At 36.1% G+C, this 22,297-nt stretch overlaps 1 protein-coding gene across 2 annotated transcripts in view; it reads right to left on the bottom strand.

Moving 5' to 3' along the window:
* Window positions 1-1,328: 1,328 nt before the first annotated feature.
* Window positions 1,329-22,297, bottom strand: part of TBK1 (TANK binding kinase 1) — a gene marked incomplete at both ends in the record, with an annotated part of 37,860 nt that continues 16,891 nt past the window's right edge. Inside the window, 15 exons of one of the 2 annotated variants that reach the window (XM_079714340.1) lie at window positions 1,329-1,380; window positions 5,172-5,243; window positions 5,469-5,575; window positions 5,970-6,066; window positions 6,190-6,291; window positions 6,790-6,829; window positions 7,430-7,506; window positions 7,605-7,726; window positions 10,441-10,519; window positions 11,340-11,441; window positions 12,908-12,995; window positions 13,385-13,447; window positions 14,533-14,729; window positions 16,897-17,076; window positions 21,112-21,222. In XM_079714340.1, the coding sequence (XP_079570466.1) occupies window positions 1,329-1,380; window positions 5,172-5,243; window positions 5,469-5,575; window positions 5,970-6,066; window positions 6,190-6,291; window positions 6,790-6,829; window positions 7,430-7,506; window positions 7,605-7,726; window positions 10,441-10,519; window positions 11,340-11,441; window positions 12,908-12,995; window positions 13,385-13,447; window positions 14,533-14,729; window positions 16,897-17,076; window positions 21,112-21,222 (1,489 nt within the window). Of the gene's footprint in view, window positions 1,381-5,171; window positions 5,244-5,468; window positions 5,576-5,969; window positions 6,067-6,189; window positions 6,292-6,789; window positions 6,830-7,429; window positions 7,507-7,604; window positions 7,727-10,440; window positions 10,520-11,339; window positions 11,442-12,907; window positions 13,000-13,384; window positions 13,448-14,532; window positions 14,730-16,896; window positions 17,077-21,111; window positions 21,223-22,297 lie in introns of both variants that reach the window. The other variant, XM_079714341.1, reaches the window with a different exon arrangement.

Here is a 22,297-nt window from a genome sequence, read left to right as displayed (position 1 = left end):
TAAAATTAAAAGGGATTAAATACCCCTTGCCCCATACCCTCTCAGACTAAACAGTTTTTGACAGGGGATAAATGTATTTATAAAAGTAACATCATTGACCCATGCATGTATTTTTATAATGTATACATGTGACACTTAAAATTCCCTACTACAATGATGCATCAATTTGAGATTTCAAATAACATCCTAATCCGTTTTCAGTTTTCCAATGTTCATGACAGCCAAATTTATTTACTACTTAGGACATGATCTCTTTATGATATACAGGTTGTACATGAGCATACTTCAGTCATCTAAGAAGTCAGAAACCAAAACTAAAACCAAATCCTTCTTGGGCAAAATAATTTCTCACTGAGCACAATCCTTTAGTCTAGAACTCTGTGTATATTTTTCAAAGAGAAGGCTCCTTTTGAATTTGTATAGCATACATTTATGAATTTATGAAAGAACTTCTACTAAACTTGGAATCAGTGGGTTTAGAAGAGTCACAAAATTGCCCGTTGTGTAATTTCTGAGGATAATTTACCATTACCACCCATACTATTTTTCAAAAAATAACTTTTGTTTCTCAAACTGTTGTACACAGAAAAATACAAACTCTTTACATTACAACTGAGAAATTTATTGATACTTCTTCATGAAGTAGTAAGCAGAATTAAAGTAAAGACGAAATATACAGCTTAAAACAGTTGAAATGGTCCTACAATTTTTATGACAATTATACATTTATGGCCAAAATAAAAATGAACAGTTTTTAATAATTAAATCACTTTAAAAATTTTGCTCAATAATTTACCTGAAATTAAACAGATACAAGGATAACTGGGATAATGCCACTGTATCCTTCTCAAAAAAACTGTGATCCTAGTAAAACAGTGCTTCGGTTCTGCTCCCCATTCACAAAAGCTACCTCTCCATTCCATCACTTATAAACGTGTTAACAATCAGCCTTTACTGATTTGTAAGGATGCCAATTTTGGTTCCACTTAAAAATGTTTCCAGTAGGCAGTCAGAGATATATGACTTAGCTGGCCTTACTCAGAAGAGTCGAGGATCAGTCAGTATCTCAACGTATCAGTCATGGCTTTCTTCTCAGTGCTCACTGAGGTCAAATGTCCTCACATAATTATAAATGTTAAAAAGTAAAATTACATCTTAGCAGCCCAAAATTTATATATTTTTGATGTATTTACAGTATCGTACATATTTACATGACCACATCAAATAGTGAAATGTAGAAACAAGAGACCACCTACAGAGGCATTCATTTAATGCCCCAACATTATTTTCTTGTGCAAACTGAAACTTGCCTCAAACTTCTTATAAAGCTATAGACAGTCAACATTGCGAAGGCCACCATCCATGGTTAAAGAGCCAAACCTAAAACACAGAAGAAAAAAGGCAATCTCAAAAGATTCATTTATTTGGCCTCCAACATTTTAAAGAAGAATATAAAATACTTTTCAGAGGAATAAACTATTATTTTTAAAGAGTTAACCAACTATAATTTGCTCTATTTCTTACAGAAACACAGTGCCACTATCATAAATATGTGAAAAAATACAACTCAGTGGTTTGGGAAGACTTCTTAAGAGAAAATGGGGGAGTAATGTAATCTAGAAAGTGTTAGAAAGAGCTGGATAATTTATTTTGCTGGGGTGGGATTTATAAGCAAAGATGTGGAGTTGAGAGTCAGGGACAGTAAGGAATGGAATCTTGCTAAAACAGAATGTTACTTGGAGGAACAGTGGAAAATAAAGTTGGGTGATTAGGCTGGGGACAGACTATTATATTCTTTTAATTCAAGTATGAATTTAGACTTGACTTTTTAGGTAACAGGAATTTAGAACTTTTTGAACCAAGGGAGTGGTATGATTAGATCAGTATTTGGGAATATTACTTTGGCTGTAAAACCCATTGACAGATGGGAAGAACTGGTTAGGGAAACAGGTAGTAGATTATTATCATGGCTCACAAGGTAGGGGGAAAGGAGATCTAAATGAGGTTGATGAGGGGGAACACAGAAACATTTGAAGGAAGATTACCAAACTTGATGAAAGGGAGTAAAGAAGAGTGAGTGTCTAAAATAATTTATGGGGACTTCCCTGGTGGCACAGTGGTTAAGAATCTGCCTGCCAACGCAGGGGTTTGATCCCGGTCTGGGAAGATCCCACACGCCGCAGAGCAACTAAGCCCATGTGCCACAACTACTGAGCCTGTGCTCTAAAGCCCACGAGCCGCAACTACAGAGTCCGCATGCCTAGAGCCTGTGCTCTGCAACAAGAGAAGCCACGGCAATGAGAAGCCCGCGCACCGCAACGAAGAGTAGCCCCCACTCGCTGCAACTAGAGAAAGCCCATGCAGCAATGAAGACTCAATGCAGCCAAGAATAAATAAATAAAATAAATAAATTCATTAAAAAAATAAAATAAAATAATTTATGTTCATGATAGGAGGAGAAAGGGGAAGAAGATGAGTAAATTACAGGGGAGACTGAGTTGGGAAGGATGATGTTAAGTGATTTTATTTTATTTTATTATTATTATTTTTTTTTTGCGGTACTCGGGCCTCTCACTGCTGTGGCCTCTCCCGTTGCGGAGCACAGGCTCCAGACGCACAAGCTCAGCGGCCATGGCTCACGGGCCTAGCCGCTCCGTGGCATGTGGGATCCTCCCGGACCAGGGCACGAACCCATGTCCCCTGCATCGGCAGGCAGACTCTCCAACTGCGCCACCAGGGAAGCCCTTAAGTGATTTTAGATACAAAAAAATCTTAAGTGATAGATATCCATATGGAGACAGTGCACAAGACCTGGCTTCTATTACTAGTTCTGGCACAAATCCTTAAGTGGTCATTTAACATTTAAGTTATGATTCTGCCATGTCTGATTACCCATGTATTGTCAAGCCTGAAAATAAAACATGACTTATTGGACATGCTTTGGGAAGTAGGGATTTTATTCCACAAAACATGTGATTCAATATAAAATTTCGTTAAAACATATTTTAATAGTCTTTTCTACTTGCTAATCTTTAGCCTTTCAGAATAAATTTAGGATTTAGCTAAAGTTGTGAAGAAACTATAAACTGCATAAATTTATAAAAAGTTATAAAGAGTTAGATAATTACTATGTAGATGCTATAAACCAACAGGAAACCAATAGGAAAAATACTTTAAAACCTAATAGGCAATTCACAGAAAAAAAAAATTGAATAAACCTATAAAAAGATGTTTGACATCACTATTAACCAAAGATATGCAAATTAAAACAAGATGTTGGTTTCTATTAAACAAATTGGCAAACATCTAAAAAACTGATAACATTCAGTGTTGACAATGGGACTGTAACAAGCCTTTTAGAGAACAAACTAACAACGCCTATCAAAATTCAAATGTGCAGGGTCTTCCCTGGTGGCGCAGTGGTTAAGAATCCGCCTGCCAATGCAGGGAACACGGGTTTGAGCCCTGGTCTTGGAAGATCCCACAGGCTGCAGAGCAACTAAGTCCGTGTGCCACGACTACTGAGCCTGCATGCCACAACTACTGAAGCCCACATGCCTAGAGCCCGTGCTCCAAAAGAGAAGCCACCGCAATGAGAAGCCTGCACACCGCAATGAAGAGTAGCCCCCAGCCACTGAAACTAGAGAAAGCCCACGCGCAGCAACAAAGACCCAATGCAGCCATAAATAAATAAATTTATATATATAAAAAAATTTCAAATGTGCATACCCTTTGACCCAACAACTCCACATCTAGAAACATCAAGAAGTCAACCTTTCAAAAATTCTTACACAAGCACATGAAGGTATATATACAAGTATGTTCACTGAAGCATGCTTTGTAATTGTGAAAAATCAGAAACAACTTAAATGCCCAACAAATAGGGATGCACCAAATAGATATGGTAGATCCATACACTAGGATATCAGGCAGCTGCTGAAAATGAGAAAAATAGAGCTATATGTATGGATATGAAAAAGTACCCTTGATATACAGTCTTAAGTGAAAAAAGTAAGACTAAACCAGTATGAACAGAAAGATTCAATTCTTATAAAACACACATGAACAACAAACTATTAATAGTGATCACTTCTGTGGGAGTGGGGAGGTGAGAAAGGGGACGTGGGGTCTTTTATTTCAATTTTTACAATTATATATTGTTTAAACATTTTTTTACCAATTCATTAAATTCATTTTAAAAAATCGATAATACTATAGAAGCTCCTGATAACTTTCTGCATGTAGCTCAAATATCATGTGATTTCCTGACATTTAATCTTTCCAAGCCTTATGAACATGTATGGTCTTTGATTTGAGAGAACAGGGCTAGTGGGGAGATAGGAGGCTGGGTTCCAGCTCCAGTTCATCTTTTCAGGTATGAACGTCAACACCTGTGGAACATGGACAAAGACTATCTGCTGTGCCCTGGAATGCAAGGCTGGAATGCATGCTTAGTGAGGCCATGCAGCGTGAAAGTGCCCTTCAAGTGTACAAAACACCATATAAATGTGAAATCCTTGCGTTAATATCTTGCGGGTTGAGAGGACCTGTGGAGAAGCACCTAAGGGCTGGAAAGAGAAGGCTTCTATTCATGAGCCAAATAGGACTTAACTTCTCTGAGGAACCCAGACAAGGAAACAGCCACCAAAGTGGCTTTATTGGCTCTGTACATTTTCCAACTCTCTTTCTCCTTGATCTATTAGGATTCTGGAGATAAGCAGACACTCAGCTCCTCAAAGAACTCCATGAACAGATGGCGCTCACGTGCAAGAAGGGGTTCAGAGGGCTCTGTGAGTTACACAGCACTGATCAGAGTGCTGGCATCTCCTAAGCAACTCTGAATCCAGAATTGAAAATGATAATTCTAATGAGAAAATGTTTTGAAAAATGTGCAAAAGATTTTTGTTTTCACAGACCGATTCAACGAATTCTATTAACCAGTGCTTCTATAAAATGGAATCAATCACAGTTGACTTGTCTTTATCAAAACAACCCCAAACACATTAAAAGGCACCATGAAATTCACAAAACCTAAGGGTTCTGACTTAATATTCCTTTCCCACTGCTTAACCTATTGATACAGGAAGACAGACAGATACAGGTATAGATGTATGTTTATGTACTCAATTGCATATATAATCACAGGGCAGAATGATCTTTGTAATACTCACCTTTCTAAAATATGATTATTTTCAGCAAGTTCTTTAACTACCCCTTCCATTTCTTCCTTTAATTTCTTCATACTATATTCAAAATAAAGATAAAAGTACCTGTGCTCAAAAAAAGTATTCAAGTGTTTTACAGTTATATTTATAGTATGTTTAGTTCTCTAGATTGATCTAAGTCATTAAATAATATTAGCAAATGTATTCATAACAAATATAAAACATTTCAAAATAAAAGAGCAAGATCACAAAATGAAATAAAAACAAATGGAAACACTACAGTTACCAAATAATATTTCTTACCCAAGAGTCATTTCTACTAATGTGTTAGAACATGGATAAATTGCGGTCATGGTATGTTTGATTCCACTGGAGGCTGCAAACATTTTCTGTGGCAAAGTTTCTTGTAACTAAAACATCAAAAACAAACAAAAAAACCATATCAATCGCAGGACCGAATACTTACTACAGATCTTATATAAAATGTTACAGGTTTTAATAAGTCCTTTAAAGCTTTAAGTTTTAATTTCAAAACCATCAATGATATAATACTTAAAACTCTTTAAGAAAAACTTTGTTTATAGATGATTTAAAAAAATGGTCTATCAGATGTTTTTCACTGTAAAACATCTTAAAACTTGGCTCAAAATACATACCACAAGTGGGCAAGCAGAGCTGAATATAGGCATATTATACCCTATTTCTCTCTTCTCAATCATTATCAGATATAAACTTAGAAGAATTTTATTTTAATTTTTCCTAGTAGGAAAAAGCCTTTTTTTTCTAGATAATTTTGAGCTATACCTCATTAGTATAGTCTTGATACTTTGATACTTCTTCTTCAATATCAAAACACTGATTAGTTAGGGATAATAACTGTTTCCTAAGATGAAGCATCTTTCTGAAAACCAAAAAGAACCAATTAATAAGCAGTCTAATATTATTTTTACTTCAAATATATAATATACATTAAATTATATATTGTGCAGACAACCACTAATCACCCCGCAGAAAGTTTACTTACCTCATCCATTCTTCTGACTTATCCAAAAAAGCCTCGTACTTTTTAACACATTCATCTGTAAAATGAGTCATAGCTTTTGTTGCATGATAATACAGTTTTTGCCTGTAATTTAGAAATAATCAGAGGCTTAAACCAATGTCACTGTTTCTATTTCCAATATTAAAGAATTTTCAAATATACGAAATTTATTTCCTGTAATGACTGTTGTGGGTTTAGAATATTTACGGTAGAAAGCCTAAGGTTTCTGAGACAGACATTATAGCAGCAAGAGGAGAAAAAGAAGGGTGATAGTGGAGAATGGTCAAAAACTATTTATCGAATGAGGTTAAGGTTAAGGAGGTGGTTAAGTCTGCCCTTGCCTATGTTCTCCATTATCTGTCCTTCTGCAATCAGAGCACAGGAGGCAGAAGAAGACTGCCCCCTTATTCTCCCGTCTCAGTAACCTCTCAACCAGGGGCCAGATGAGTGGGCCTCAAATATGTGCACATACAGTAACAATTCTATAAAGCCAAGATTAAAATGCATTTTTATTATGATTAATTCCAACTTTAAGAAGAAACATAACCAAAAATAATTATTAAACATAATCTGGACACTTACTTATCAAATTTGTGGATTTGTTCTTCATTATAAGCTAGTCCTAAAAATAAGAATATGTATTACTCTTGTAAATGTAGAATCATAAAAACACATGCAATTTTTTTTTTGAGATTATTACTTCATAAAGGCTAAGAGTTTAAAGCAGATGTCACAAACTTCTGACCCATGGGTAGATACTGCCCACAAATGCTTTTATTTGGTCTGTACAGTACTAATGTTAAAAAAAAAATTAACTGCCAACATTTAAAAATCAGGATATTTCTAATAAAGTCTATTTCTAGCTTCTCTTGAGGCCTAGGAACACTGGAAAAACAATCAGGTGAATCTGAGTAGTGGCTCTCCCCTTCACATGGGAGTGGGGGTCCTCCTCTCTAGTCCCCCTCAGTTTCCACGGGCCAATCTCATTCCTTTCCATTATGTGCGTGGCCTCTAGAGGTTTCAGAGTTCTGATCCCTGATTTGAAATACTCAAAAGGTTGGTTTTAAGGATAATTTTTAATACATTCAACCTCTTCCCTGACAGAACCAAATCTCTGAAATAAATAACTTATGTAGTCACCCTTACACAAATACTAAATTAATTCAACTGAATTACAACTAGTAGGGCTGACTCAGATTAACAAATGGAAAATTTTACTTACTACGTTCTGCTTTGTCTTTTTTGAACTGATAGTAAATCTCTGTGATGCAATTTAACAGGACTTGTAGCTTTTCTACACTATTTAAGAAAGAAAAATCCAAATAAATTAATTGAGTCAATGTGAAAAAGGACATTTAATAATAAGAGCAGAAACTGCCAATGCAGTTATAACCTACTGTCTATCTTTTGGATGAGTGCCTTCTTGATGGGTCCATGTATCTGCCAGCAATCCACCTGGAGATAATTTGCTTTCAATATCCTGAAGACTGGTTTCTATTGTTCCCTGAGAACTGGAAAGCTAAATAAAACCAATGGTTTCAGATCCAGATTACCAAAAATCAGAAATAATCATCAAAATGCCAATGGAGCCTAAAGTTTGAATAACATTTCTTTTGTAGATTACTTCAGTTCAAAGTCAGAATAATTATTTTTATCTTGAAATGCAAGGACAGTTTCTTAGGTTATATTCCACCAAGACTACTATATGATAATAAAACATGAGTATTAATATATTTTATAGGGCTTCCCTGGTGGCACAGTGGTTAAGAATCTGCCTGCCAATGCAGGGGACATGGGTTCATGCCCTGGTCTGGGAAGATCCCACATGCTGTGGAGCAACTAAGCCCGTGCGCCACAACTACTCAAGCCTGTGCTCTAGAGCCCACAAGCCATAACTACTGAGCCCACATGCCACAACTATTGACGCCCACGCACCTAGAGCCTGGGACCTGCAACAAGAGAAGCCACTGCAATGAGAAGCCCGTGCACTGCAGTGAAGAGTGGCCCCCACTTGCCGCAACTAGAGAAAGCCCGCACACAGCAATGAAGACCCAACGCAGCCAAAAATAAATTAATTTTAAAAAATCTTATATAAAATATATTTTATAAAACATTGCTTACATCTAATATTCTTTTTAAAAAAACATAGAAAATGCTTTTAATCATTCAATTAAGCTTGTTTCTTTATCTACAAAATATGTTAGTACTCTATCTCATGAAAACCAGAGGAGATTAGCATAGTCCCAAGTACAAATGTAGATAGGCAAAACTGTGCTCTTTGATTAGAGCTAAAAAGTACCACCTCTTAAAAACAAAAAATGAAACCTCATTTAAGATCCTGTTCATTTTAAGCTTAGTAAATTTATCACTTATCTACCACAGAACTGAGAGCATCTGTAAAAGTTTTAAAGAAAGGATAAAGACTGGACTTAAAGGATGAATATGTTTGAATATTTTAAGCGTCCTGATACATACTATTGTTTTTCAAATTAAGTGGTTGTTTTTTTTTTTTTTTTTTTTTTTTTTTTTTGCGGAACGCGGGCCTCTCACTGTTGTGGTCTCTCTCATTGCGGAGCACAGGCTCCGGACGCGCAGGCTCAGCGGCCATGGCTCACGGGCCTAGCCGTTCTGTGGCATGTGGGATCTTCCCAGACCGGGGCACGAACCTGTGTCCCCCGCATTGACAGGCGGACTCTCAACCACTGCACCACCAGGGAAGCCTTCAAATTAAGCTTTAAGTGGTGGTTTATGCTGCTACTAGCAACAAACAAGTGTGCCCTTTGCATTCTGCTCATGTTAGCATTGGCATTATATATAATTCTTAAAGCCTTGCTAATTTGAAAGACAAAATGGTATCTTACTGTTGTAATACGCAATTTTCTATTACTCTTGTGGTTGAACTTTTTTTTCCAAGAGTCTCACTTAGATCTATTCATTTTTAAATCATTTCTAAATGTTCTCTATTTACTGCAGATTTAATGTTTTCCTTATGCATTTGTATGAGCTATTTTCATATATATAAAAAAACCCTTTATCTCATTTTCTCAATCTGTTTTTTTTTTTCTTTTCTTTGTGGTACGCGGGCCTCTCACTGTCGTGGCCTCTCCTGTCGCGGAGCACAGGCTCCGGACGCGCAGGCTCAGCGGCCACGGCTCACGGGCCCAGCCACTCCGTGGCATGTGGGATCTTCCTGGACCAGGGCACAAACCCGTGTCCCCTCCATCGGCAGGCGGACTCTCAACCACTGCGCCACCAGGGAAGCCCCTCTATTTGTTTTTTAACATTATTTTTTTTTAACATAAGAGATCTTGGGAATTCCCTGGCAGTCCAGTGGTTAGGACTCTGCACTTTCACTGCCGAGGGCACAGGTTCAATCCCTGGCTGGGGAACTCAGATCCTACAAGCCGTGTGGTGTGGCCAAAAAGGAAAAAAAAAAAAAAGAAAAAACCAAACCAAAACATATAGAGATCTTAAATTCTTTCTTTTTTTAATATTTTTTTAAAATTTATTTTATTTATTTATTTTTGGCTGCATTGGATCTTTGTTGCTGCGTGTGGGCTTTCTCTAGTTGCGGCGAGCGGGGGCTAATCTTCGTTGCAGTATGTGGACTTCTTATTGTGGTGGAGCACGGGCTCTAGGCACATGGGCTTCAGTAGCTGTGGCACGCAGGCTCAGCAGTTGTGGCTGGCGGGCTCTAGAGCACAGGCTCAGTAGTTGTGTGCACGGGCTTAGCTGTTCCACAGCATGTGGGATCTCCTTGGACCAGGGCTCAAACCCGTGTCCCCTGCATTGGCAGATGGATTCTTAACCACTGTGTCACCAAGGAAGCCCCTTAAATTCTTATGTAGTCAAATACATATCTTGCTTTTCATGCTGTATGTCTTCTTTAACATTAATGTTAAGAACGTGTTACCTTATACTTCTAAAATATGGAAAATATTTTATGGACAAAGTTATTTTTTACAGCATTACATAAAAGTGTGAGAAGTAGCAAGCAACCTGAAGGACCAACATTAAGGGGGTAATAAGTAAAACTATTAATAAATCAAATGGCTGCAATATCATGTCTATTTAAAAAGTAGTGTTCCTTAAGTTGGGAAAAGGCTGTTCTTTCTCTGGAGATCTTTAGGTACATCATGTTTCTAGGAAAGTTCTAGCAAAGTTCAGATATAATCTTGCCAGCAAAGGAACAGATTATGAGCTCATGATTGTCAAAATTTTGTAAATACTCACTCTCAACAGTTTGGTGTGTATGTCTGAAATTTCACCTAACTCTGCTGCTTCTAGGTTGATCTTCATTAACTTTTCATATCTGTATGAAAAACAAGTATAGAAAAATTAAATGAGCATAAAATTTTAAATAAGTAGATTTTAAAAGATGTTTTATAAATTATATTTGAGTTTTTATTATCATAACTATTTAAGAATAGAATATTGAATGCAAAGCCTATAAGCAACAGATCCCAAGAAAACTTGATGTCCATAAAGAAGGAATTTTATATACTTCTGCTTATAAATTTGCAGATTAAGAGATAAACTATAAAAGACAACTTTATTTCAGTCTTATGTCAGGACAATAGTCGAAATACTAGATTTCGGAAATAATGGAGGTCAAGAATATATACTAGTTTCACTTATTATACTTCCTGTGCAGTACAAATAGTATAGCCTAGGAACAAGGCAGTTTAAAATATCATTCTGTTTCAAAAGGCATTCTCAGGGGTAAGATTAATAAAGAAGAGTAAACTAAAAGTAATCTCCAAATTCTAAAAATACTACCCAAATAGGGTTCTAGAATACCTCTTCCTACTTCCTTTGATCACAGGTTTTATATTTTCCTATGCAGAGTTGTCTGCTTTGCAAGGTAAAAAAAAATGAGATGTTTCTATTTTAGATTCCTTTTCCTTTTCAAAGGGAAGGAGAAAATGCCCACCAAAGAGATGGTACTCATTTCTTACTGAAATGACTGAGTACTTTTGCCCTTATGAAGAAATGACTTAATCTAAGGTTGTCCCTTAATAGAAAGACTTGCAGAGCATGCTATATCATGCCAAGGATAACTAAACAAACTAAACAGAAATGGAAAATCGTTGACATTTTAACTACTATTAGTAAGGAAGTAGTCTACTTACACTTTCACAGTCTTTTCAATGTTTCTGATGCAGAAATCTAATGTGATCACAACTTCTGTCTTTTTGTGAACAGTTTCATTATAATCATCTTTAACTAATTCTCTAAAAAATAATAATATTCCCATTAGTTTATCTAAAGAATTATTTGTTTTCTCTTGCCTTTCACTAATTACACTGCTGTACTACTTTCTGTTCAGACAAACTTAATAGTCTTGATACATTATGAAAGCCGATTCACTTTTTACTACTGAAAGCATCTCTGTGACGCTTTATACCTATCCAGGGCACAAACCATTACCACTTATCAGATTAACAGTTTAGAAATCTAAGGCATTAAAATTATATTAAGGAATAAAACTAATCTACAATCACACAAATAAGCTGAATAGCATTACATTTTATACCACCAGAATTAATTTTTAATGCTCATAGTAGACTATCGTCTGACTTATACTTAAGCAGGATGACACAGTATATAATTGAAGACCTTCTGAATATCAGGGGCCAACAAACTAAGGCCTGATGCCTGTTTCTGCTAAGAAAGGTATGTACATTTTTAAAGGTTGTAAAAACAAAATGAAAACAGAATTTGCAGTCCACAAAGTCTAAAATATTTACTAACTAAAAAAGTTTGCCAACAGTGGTCTACGTGAAAAACTATTTTCTCATGACTTATTGAACTAAAAGCTAATAAGTAAAAGAAACAAAAGCTTTATGGAGCAGCGACTGGAGTAGATAGCAGCAGCAAGATAAAACTAGAGCTGTTAGCAACAATGCTATGAAAATAAATGGAGTCAACACTTAGGTTTTTCCAAAAACCATTTCGTAAAAAACAAAAAGGCTTCTTAATGGAAAGAGAAAAGCACAGGCTTACAAACTGGATATGTGAACACATTAAAAAAAATTATAAGCATAAATTTATGGATTTAACATAAAGGTGACAGGAAAAAAGAAGAGCCTTATACTTTTTTCTTTTTAGAAGCAGCAGCAGAAGAACAAGAATGAGGAAATGCTTCATATCTGTTTTTTCGAGAACAGAAGGACAGGTGTGAGGTGGGTAAACGTAAACTGTCACAAGAATTAAAGCCTAAGGGCACTGTTGAGTCCATTATTATGTGTGTATAAAACTGAAACACTTCAAATGATGTTGTATAGAACTAGAGGCACAGTTCTTAAGAGACTATTCATTCTCCACTTCTATCAGATGGAAAGATGACATATCATATATTCATCCACAAAAGGTTTCTTAGGGTCACGGGGCCACGGCAGTGAAAGCGCTGAGTGCTAACCACTGGACCACAAGGGAAATCCTATATTTTTCTAATTTTTTTTCTTAATTTTAAAATTCAGATACTATTTGTCCTGCCTCGTAAGGTTTTTGTAGGAATCAAATTAAAAAAAATAGCTGCTAAACGTTTTGTAAACTGTGAAACAAATGTATTATAATAAAAATCATGCACGTGACCCTACCTAGTCTGAAGAGGTAAAGCATCAATGATGGGATGATTATCAGTTATTTAATGAGGCCTATGCGAAGATCAATTTTCCAATTTCAATCCATTACTTACATCAACCATCGTATCCCCTTTCGCATTAATTCCTGATAAAGCAGCAAGGTACTGGCAATTCTACAGGCATAACACACAACTCCTGTTACTGCCTAATGAAGAAATACAAAGTGTCAATATTTGGTGTTAACTGTGGTACAGGGTAAGAAAAACTTTCACATAAAAATTTTCAAGCTTTTGTGTTTTTATCATTAAAAACACAGTAAGCTACTAATTTCTAAAAGCTAAGGACAGATATAACTGCAATAAATATTTTATCCTTAACATAATAATGGTAAACATGCACTGTCTCAATGGAGAAAATTTTCCTATGAGTTCAAGAAAGGATACAAAGAAGAAAGAACACAAAAATTTGTCATGGGTAACAATCTAAATGAATAATTTCCTAAATTATATAGGTGTATATAATACACTTTTTATTGCTTCCACTATTGATAATTTTAATTCAGATGTTTATATAGTCATTTAATTAAATACTAACCTTAGCCATGCTGGCATCCCCATCTAAATCATAACGTGGATGTACTTTAGGGAGGGAAACTGAAATATGAAATAATTAAAATCAGAAATAAAAAATTATGAATTATTTCATCCTTAATACATCAACCTCCAAATTAAACATTAACCTCTAAATTACCTCTAAATTAAATGTTAGTGGTAAAACTCTTTAATGTTCTTTTCCTGGTTAAAGAAAACCACTTGAGGAACTTCCCTGGTGGTCCAGTGGTAAAGAATCCGCCTTCCAATGCAGGGGACGTGGGTTCGATCCCTGGTCAGGGAACTAGGATTCCACATGCTGCAGGGCAACTAAGCCCACGCACCACAACTACTGAGCTCGCGCACCTCAACTAGAGAGTCCGCGTGCTGCAACTAAGACCCGACGTAGCCAAAAATAAATTAAATAAAAAAAAAAAAAAAAAAAAGAAAACCACTTGAATAAAATGCTCATTCCTTAACAAATTTCCTGCACTATTTCTAAGGAGTTTCATTTCTTTTTCTTAAATATATTCCAATATAACAAGCTCAATGCTTTTCTTTAAATCTAAATCAAATCCCAAGATCTAAACAGAAATATAAAAATCCAGGTAATTTTTTTTCACCACTAGAATTAATAATCTAAAAGATTCCAAAATGCAGATCTAATTTTTCTTAAACTTCAAAGCCTGGAAAAGTGTCCTATTCACCCTGGAAACAATAAATATTTGCTGAGATTTATGATACAAAAGGTTATTTTGAGTGTTAATAAAATACTAAAAGCAGAGAGCTACAGGAAAACATATATGACAAACTATTTTACCATTTTATAAACAAAATAACGTTAAATTTTGTTGCACACGGGGTTTTAAATTTTACTAATTAACTTACAAAATTTTAGTATTTATAAAAGTTCTACATTAATGTCATCATCAGTTGACTTTATGAAGATGACAATCATTTTTATAGTGTTTTTTTTTTTCTTTTGGCCGTGCCTCATGGCTTGTGGGATCTTAGTTCCCTGACCAGGGATTGAACCTGGGCCCTCAGCAGTGAGAGTGTGGAATCCTACCCACTGTAACTGCCAGGGAATTCTCAGGGTCCTTTTTTTTTAATGGCTACTAAGAACAATACGAAAAATCCCAACTTACTTTTTTCATATATCAATCCTATTGTACTCAGAGGTTCCCGGCTTACTACAAAGATGGGATTTTCCTCAGCAGTTTTAGGGAAATGTTGTGCCAGTCTTCCAGGTTCTAGAACTAAACGTCGTCCTTCATATATAAGTTCTTGATTTGAAGAAATAATTTTGGTTTGTTTATACACCAGTTCATGAAATACAGTAGCACTGTGTGAGAAAAATCCAAAAGGACAACATAATTGGGATAAAAAAAGAGGTAAAAAAATTTTTTTAATGAGGGCCACACATCTATTTCTCAGTGATACTTTAGATCATGACCAGTACACAGAAATGCTGCTTTGTTGATGCAGATACTATAAAGTCTATTAAATTGAAAATTCCACATAATCTGCCTATACAGCAATCAATTCTAAAATATTTTTATGTTTGATACCTATATTGGATATGTGCAATACACAGGAGTTTTAATATTTAATAATAGGGAGCCAATATAGCAGAGAGTTTAAGGGCACAGACTCTAGAATCAGAACAGCTGGATTCAAATTCCAGTTCTTCCACTTACCACTTACTTGTTGTATTACCTTCAGTTACTTAACTCCTCTGTGCTGAGGTTCTTCATCTATAAAATGGGAATAACAGTCTCCACCTCACAGAATTGTTGTGAGGACTAAATGATTTAAATATATAAAGAACTGAGAAGAGTACTTGAGAACAAACATGACTATGTAATGTTTGTTAAATGAATTAATAAAATCAGGCATTTTCAAAATGATGTTTTGGGGAAAAAGGTAGATTCTCCCTAAACAGATTCATGAAATCAAATAAATGTTCCAGCAGCAATGTTGTGATTCCAAACAAAAAAAAAGCCACTTTCAAAAAGCCTCTGCTGTGATTTTTGGCTCAGGCTTGGGTGGACTTTTTTATGTTCATGCACACTCTTAAGATGAAATAGTGGCCAACACCTAACTATGGTACATACCTATTCAGGCTATTAAGCACCAAAATAAAGATGAATAATATATTTTAACCTAACGTTATATGAATATTATTTTATTCATTTATTTACATTACATTTAATGTTTATAATATTGTTAGATATAGATTAGACAAAAATGTCTAAAATATTATTCCATCTAATTGATTTTATTCCTTAATAAATTATCAGTGAAAGTCTCTTTTTGAGTTTTATGAGGCATCAAAACTGCTGAGTCTTGTCAAACAGCAATTAAGGCATATAGAAAGGGTGTAATGTTTTTTTCTCTTTCATTTTAAAAAACATTTTTTTTGAGATCTTTGTAGATTCATGTGCAGTTGAAAGACATTATATGGAGACACTATATACCTTTTACTCAGTTCCCCCAATGGTAACATCTTGCAAAGTATAGTACAATATTACAGTCAGGATCTTGACACTGGTATAATCCACCTATCTTATTCAGATTTCCCTAGTTCCACATGTAAGGATGTGTGTGATTTAGTTATGTAGTTTTATCACTGTTGCAGTTGTTCAGTCAGGGACGAAAATGAGTCCAACACACGAGATGTATGCGTTAAAGCACAGTGGTAGAGGGCTGTTGCTCGCTCAGGCAAAACAGCAAAGCCCTCAGTCCACTATGGCGTATTTATTTAAGTTTCATCTAATACAAAAAGGTTCTTTTTAGCACAGGCTGTGTCGTCCTTGAACATCTAAGCAATGTACCTCCTTATTTTCTTATGTTCACAATTATACCAAGGACATGCGTGGATCAGTGCCCAGAGCAATCAGTACTGCTTGCAGTCCTGAAACATTCTCACGCACCCAGCTTGTTAGGTGAGCCGACTCTTGGGTCACGTCTTTTCCCATGTCCTCAGTTACCCTGCTACAATCACATGGGTAGATTTTTATCACATGGGTGTAATGTGCTTTTTTAAGATAAAACAAATGGTTATTTCCCTAGTACTCAATAAGGGCTTTATGCCACATATGCAAATAATAACTACACTAACTATCTTTAAGACTTACACTTTAATATTTCTTAAGTGACAGGACAATATTCTTAATAAAACCTGGCCCATTTATTAGTAAATGCTATTTGTAGTTATGTGATTATGTAATTTGAGAGAAAGCACAGAAAAGAAAATAGTCCTGTAAAACTTGCAATGTAAGAACAAGCTCATTTACCTGTAAATTTTAGAAAATTAGAAAACTAATCCTTTTACTCCAAAGATAAGTGAAAAGGAATTTATTCAGCACTCAAACGTTTTCTAAGCAGAAAGTGGGTACCTCTGGTGAAGCTGGGGCATCTTTTCTACTTCCTCTCCTGATTTATGAAGATACGTAATTATTATATAACAAGACATTACAGTACAGGAAAAAATATAAAGAGGTACTTACGTATTATAGCTATGAATATAAATTTTATGAGCTGTCATTTGTTGTAGCGAAAAAACATGAATTATCATCCGGTGAAGTATATCACTTGTCTCTGCAAAAAACTGGTCAAAACCCCAACACTTTTCCTGATCTGCCTCAAGGATGTTTGCAAGAACAGGGGTAAGTAGAACTTGAAGACCCCTAAAATAGTATTGAAAAAAGTTACATGAAGAGTGAATGTGTTATATTTTGTCTAGGTACAAAATCATAATATTTACCAACAAATCAAAGGAACTATTATTAGATTCGATTAATTTAAAATTGTAAAAAATCTGCCAACTTTTCAGAAAGCCAGGTAACCTTGATTTAATATTGCCTGTCAATGAACCAGGGGTTATGGTATTTTTATGTTAGCTTTTACAGATTATTTTCTTTGATTCTCTCCTTCCCAAGTTTCCTCACTTTTCCAAACATATTCTAACATTGTATATACATGCTATCCAGCTGAGATAAGTTGATTGGAACCCTGTGGTCATGAGGATAAGATAATGGTTTAATTTCAGGGTCATTAATGTCCTTTTAATACATCACTCCAATACGTAATTTTTTATGTTGAATTCATATGCCTTTTGTAGTACACTTCTTTAGGAAGGAAAATTACTATAATCATTTAGCAATCAATGAATGCCAATTCAACTAGGAATAATCTTTGACTAATAAACTTAAACATTAAAAAAAAAAGAATGGAAGGACCTTTATTCTTTCTCATGCTTTCAATGAATTTTAAAATATGCTTAAATAGACTCAATTATGGAATTTCAAGTAGTCTTCAAAATATATTCTTGACTACACGACAGACACTGGAATAATTCCTTGCCTGTTAACAGTTTTTTTTTTTTTTTTTTGTGGTACACGGGCCTCTCACTGTTGTGGCCTCTCGCGTTCCGGAGCACAGGCTCCAGACGCGCAGGTTCAGCAGCCATGGCTCACGGGCTCAGCCGCTCCGCAGAGTGTGGGATCTTCCCAGACTGGGGCACGAACCTGTGTCCCCTGCGTCGGCAGGCGGACTCTCAACCACTGCGCCACCAGGGAAGCCCTATTAACAGTTTTTTTTTTTTTTTTTTTTTTTTTTTTCAGCGGCTGGACTGCAGTGGCTAGTGACCTCATCCTTTTAGGACCGAATGGAGAGCAACATTCTTTTTTTTTTTCTGTGGTACGCGGGCCTCACACTGCCGTGGCCTCTCCCGTTGCGGAGCACAGGCTCCGGACGCGCAGGCTCAGCGGCCATGGCTCACGGGCCCAGCCGCTCTGCGGCATGTGGGATCTTCCCAGACCGGAGCACGAACCTGCGTCCCCTGCATCGGCAGGCGGACTCCCAACCACTGCGCCACCAGGGAGGCCCTATTAACAGTTTTTAAGGTATGCAGTGGACATTAAAATTTTCGCCTAACAAGTATCTATTCTCCCTCATTTTGTAAGAGAATCCACACCTCTCTCCTCTCTAACTCTACTCCCTGTGCATAGATGGGCATGACAGTCAGGTTTGGTGATTATGATAAGTCAGAAGTGGCCAGGTGGTAGCATGTAAGTTGTTAAATAAGAATCAACCCAGAAATCTTTGCTAAACTATCGGGAAAGAAAGTCTGTCTTTCCACTGGGCTTCCAAAGCTGTGAGAATGTGAATCTGGGAATGCCAGCAGCCATCTTGTGGCTGCCAGGAAAGAGCCTGGCTGAAAGTAAATAGAAATCAGAGAAAAGCAGAACTGAATGATGTGAAGAGACCAAGCCTTGATGACAGTCTGAATCTGAGGATTCCACTGGGCTCTGAGTTACATACACATGTGAACTTTGAATTATAATGTCAATCTATTTTTCACTTAAATCTTGTTTCACTTAAACGAACTGAGTTAGGTTTTTCTCATTGGCTACCCAGTCTTGACTAATTAGTACATATAAGAAAGAGAATGGTTATCTTTTTTCTGTGGTGGTTAGATTTTTGGTAGTTGTTTTTATTGCTGATTGCTAGTACTTAAAGTCCTTACTATTAAAAAAAATCATATACTTTCTGATACCTGAGCAATTTTTATCAAAAAATTTATAACTTGGTGTGCTAAAGAATAATTAGATAAATAAGGCCTGTTACCCTCCTGAAATATGCAATATATAGTTCAGATTGTCAAATTATTGAGTCTGAGTGTCAGCAATATAGTTATTAAACAGCAGGTGCTCATTTCCTGACCCCTTTAAATGTTATCAGTTTTGCCTGAGATCTCCAAAATGAGTATTTTCCAAATCAAAATTTAACACAGATCTCTATAATAATATTAAATTTCTGCTCTCCAATAAAGTGACCTTCTCTTGGTAATTCTACCTGCATGACACAATTTTATTTTGGAGACTTTTCTTTCTTTTTTTTTTTTTTGTGGTACGCAGGCCTCTCACTGTTGTGGCCTCTCCCGCTGCGAAGCACAGGCTCCGGACGCACCGGCTCAGCGGCCAGGGCTCATGGTCCCAGCCGCTCCGCGGCATGTGGGATCTTCCCGGACTGGGGCACAAACCCATGTTCCCTGCATCGGAAGGCAGACTCTCAACCACTGCGCCACCAGGGAAGCCCCAGGCAGATTCTTAACCACAGCGCCACCAGGGAAGCCCTGGAGACTTTTCTTTAAGTAACTCACAAAAATGAAACTGTCAGGGTAGTGGTTTTCAAAAATGATTTCAGCACTGGAACTACTGGTTTAAATGAGTTTTCACAGAAATATATAAAATGATAGGACATATTTTATTAGCTTCTGATATATATATAGTTTAAATAAATATTTTGAATAAATATATTTATTTACATATATGTTGAAAGTAATACAAAGAGCATCCACAGATTATAAAAGGCATTAAGCCAGTAAATCATAACTTATGTGTGTTCACTTGTGGATTATACAATTCCTACACTCAGGAAAAATAGAAGTTAATTCAGTAATTACAAATTCTAAATATTGATGAGTGTCTTGGCTTTATTTCTAGAGTAAAATCTAATAATTTACTCTCAAATTAACACAACTTTGTAAATCAAATATACTTAAAAAAAAAAGATATAGCAACAGAAAAAACAAATTTACTCTCTACTTTTAACTTCTTTTACCGTAAATCTCTCTTTGTGATAACAGGATTCATATATAATTTGAGTTCTGGCTGCCATAATAAGTAAGACCTATATGAACATCTGAAATGCTGGAAAAAGTAGTAGAAAACTGTTAATTTCTTTCTTTTTTTTAAATTTAATTAATTAATCAATTAATTAATTTATGGCTGCGTTGGGTCTTTGTTGCTGTGTGCGGGCTTTCTCTAACTGCGGCTAGCGGGGTCTACTCTTCGTTGCAGTGCATGGGCTTCTCATTGCGGTGGCTTCTCTTGTTGTGGAGCATGGGCTGGCTCTAGGTGCACGGGTTTCAGTAGTTGTGGCGCATGGGCTTAGTTGTTCCGCAGCATGTGGATCTTCCCAGACCAGGGCTCAAACCCGTGTTCCCTGCATTGGCAGGTGGATTCTTAACCACTGCGCCACTAGGGAAGTCCTGAAAACTGTTATTTCTCACCTTTTGAACGATATGATTACTTTTTGAAAATGAGGGTAATATTAAACTTCTTGAGTGTTTGTTTTTTAGAACTCTAGCTATTCCTATCTGTGCCACTATTTGTGCTATGTCATTATGAAGGTCAGCACAAGAGATACCAAGGTCCTTAGCAGTATCCCCACATAGCACACAATTCCAAGACCAGTGATTAGCAATCTCAAAAATGTATGTACGGGCTTCCCTGGTGGCGCAGTGGTTGAGAGTCCACCTGCTGATGCAGGGGACACGGGTTCGTGCCCCAGTCCGGGAAGATCCCACATGCCGCGGAGTGGCTAGGCCCGTGAGCCATGGCCGCTGAGCCTGCGCTCCGCAACGGGAGAGGCCACAACAGTGAGAGGCCCGCATACCACAAAAAAAAAAAAAAAAAAAAAAAAGTATGTACGCTCTATGTCCTAAAAGAGATCTGGCAAAATTATTTACATAGACCCAAATCAATCTTTATATTGTCAAGATGAAAATCACGAATCAAGGCTTATGGTTTAATAACATCTACTGAAACATTAAACAAAACAAAACAAAACAAAACTACACTTAAGTATTTGTGACTTTAGTCAACAAAGATTCCAAACACCAAAGTGCAAAAGAGAACTGGGTACACTATACTTACCGAGAAAGACTACAAGAAACAGGCATGTCTCCACTCCAGTCAATTGGTCCATTTTCTGCTTTCTGTACCCCAGATATTGCACCAGAAGGCTTTCCAGTAATTATTTTATACCTTGGGGGGAATAAAAACAGATTAAAATAAGTAGTTTGTTACTGCATAGCCTATCAATGGGCTTTGCAAAAATATTTCCTCAGTTGCACCTATAATTATCTACTAGACGAAACTTTGTGATTGATGTTCACAGGATCCATAAAACAATCAAAATACTTTGAATCTGACTGAAGTAGAATAGTGGCTGTACGATTATTTTACTTATGCCATAATTAATTTTCATTTGGGCTCTCAGAGTGCCATAAAACAGCATCTTGATGTTCACAACAAAAATATTAATTTTTCCATCTGAAAAAATTGAGCAAACACAAAAAAAGTTATGTTACAGAATGTCTCTAGACCATAAAAAAAAGTATCTAATCCCTCTTACCCATATTATCCAAAGGCACAGTCAACTGGACCATGAAATTACTGGAGAATGAACAATAGCTTTCTTAAAAAAAAAAAAAAAAGATAAAAAAAAAAAAAAATAATAAAAAAAAAAAGATAAAACTACACATAGCACAGTAACAGAAAAATTTTGCATATTGAAAACATATATACACATATAGGAAATAGATGTGTGTACCAAAATTAAAAGTCAAACTTAATCTGCTTCTCGAGGAAGGTGATAAAAATAACGATGACTTAAAGAAAGAGATGGATGGGGAAGCTAGAGAATAGTAATAATGATGGAGGCAAGGCAGCCTTTCAGGTGTCAGCACTTTCCAAAACAAAACCTTAAAGTAGGAGAGGAAAACGAGGTTCATGCCTTCCAGATGAAAATGTAAATCATAACACAGCAGAATCTTAGATAAGTTTATAAATATTGTTTCTGGCATAATTTTTTGGGTTTGTTTAATGTCTACATAAATGTGCTCTGAGCAAATTAATATATTCTTTAAAACAGTAGAAGAATCCAGTATAACTGATTTGGACCGCTTGCTGCTTCTTCAGTAGAGGCAGCCAGGATTTCTGCCTTAAGAGATTTTTCAGAGAAGAAGGAAATTAATGTGAAAAATAAGTTGCATTCACGTGAGAACCATCTGATTGTGGAGAAATAAGCAGAGATATGTGAGATTAATGCAAGAAAAGA

Source organism: Hyperoodon ampullatus (assembly GCF_949752795.1).
Source record: "Hyperoodon ampullatus genome assembly, chromosome: 11".
Lineage (NCBI taxonomy): Eukaryota > Metazoa > Chordata > Mammalia > Artiodactyla > Ziphiidae > Hyperoodon > Hyperoodon ampullatus.
This window is presented reverse-complemented; position numbering and strand designations above follow the sequence as displayed.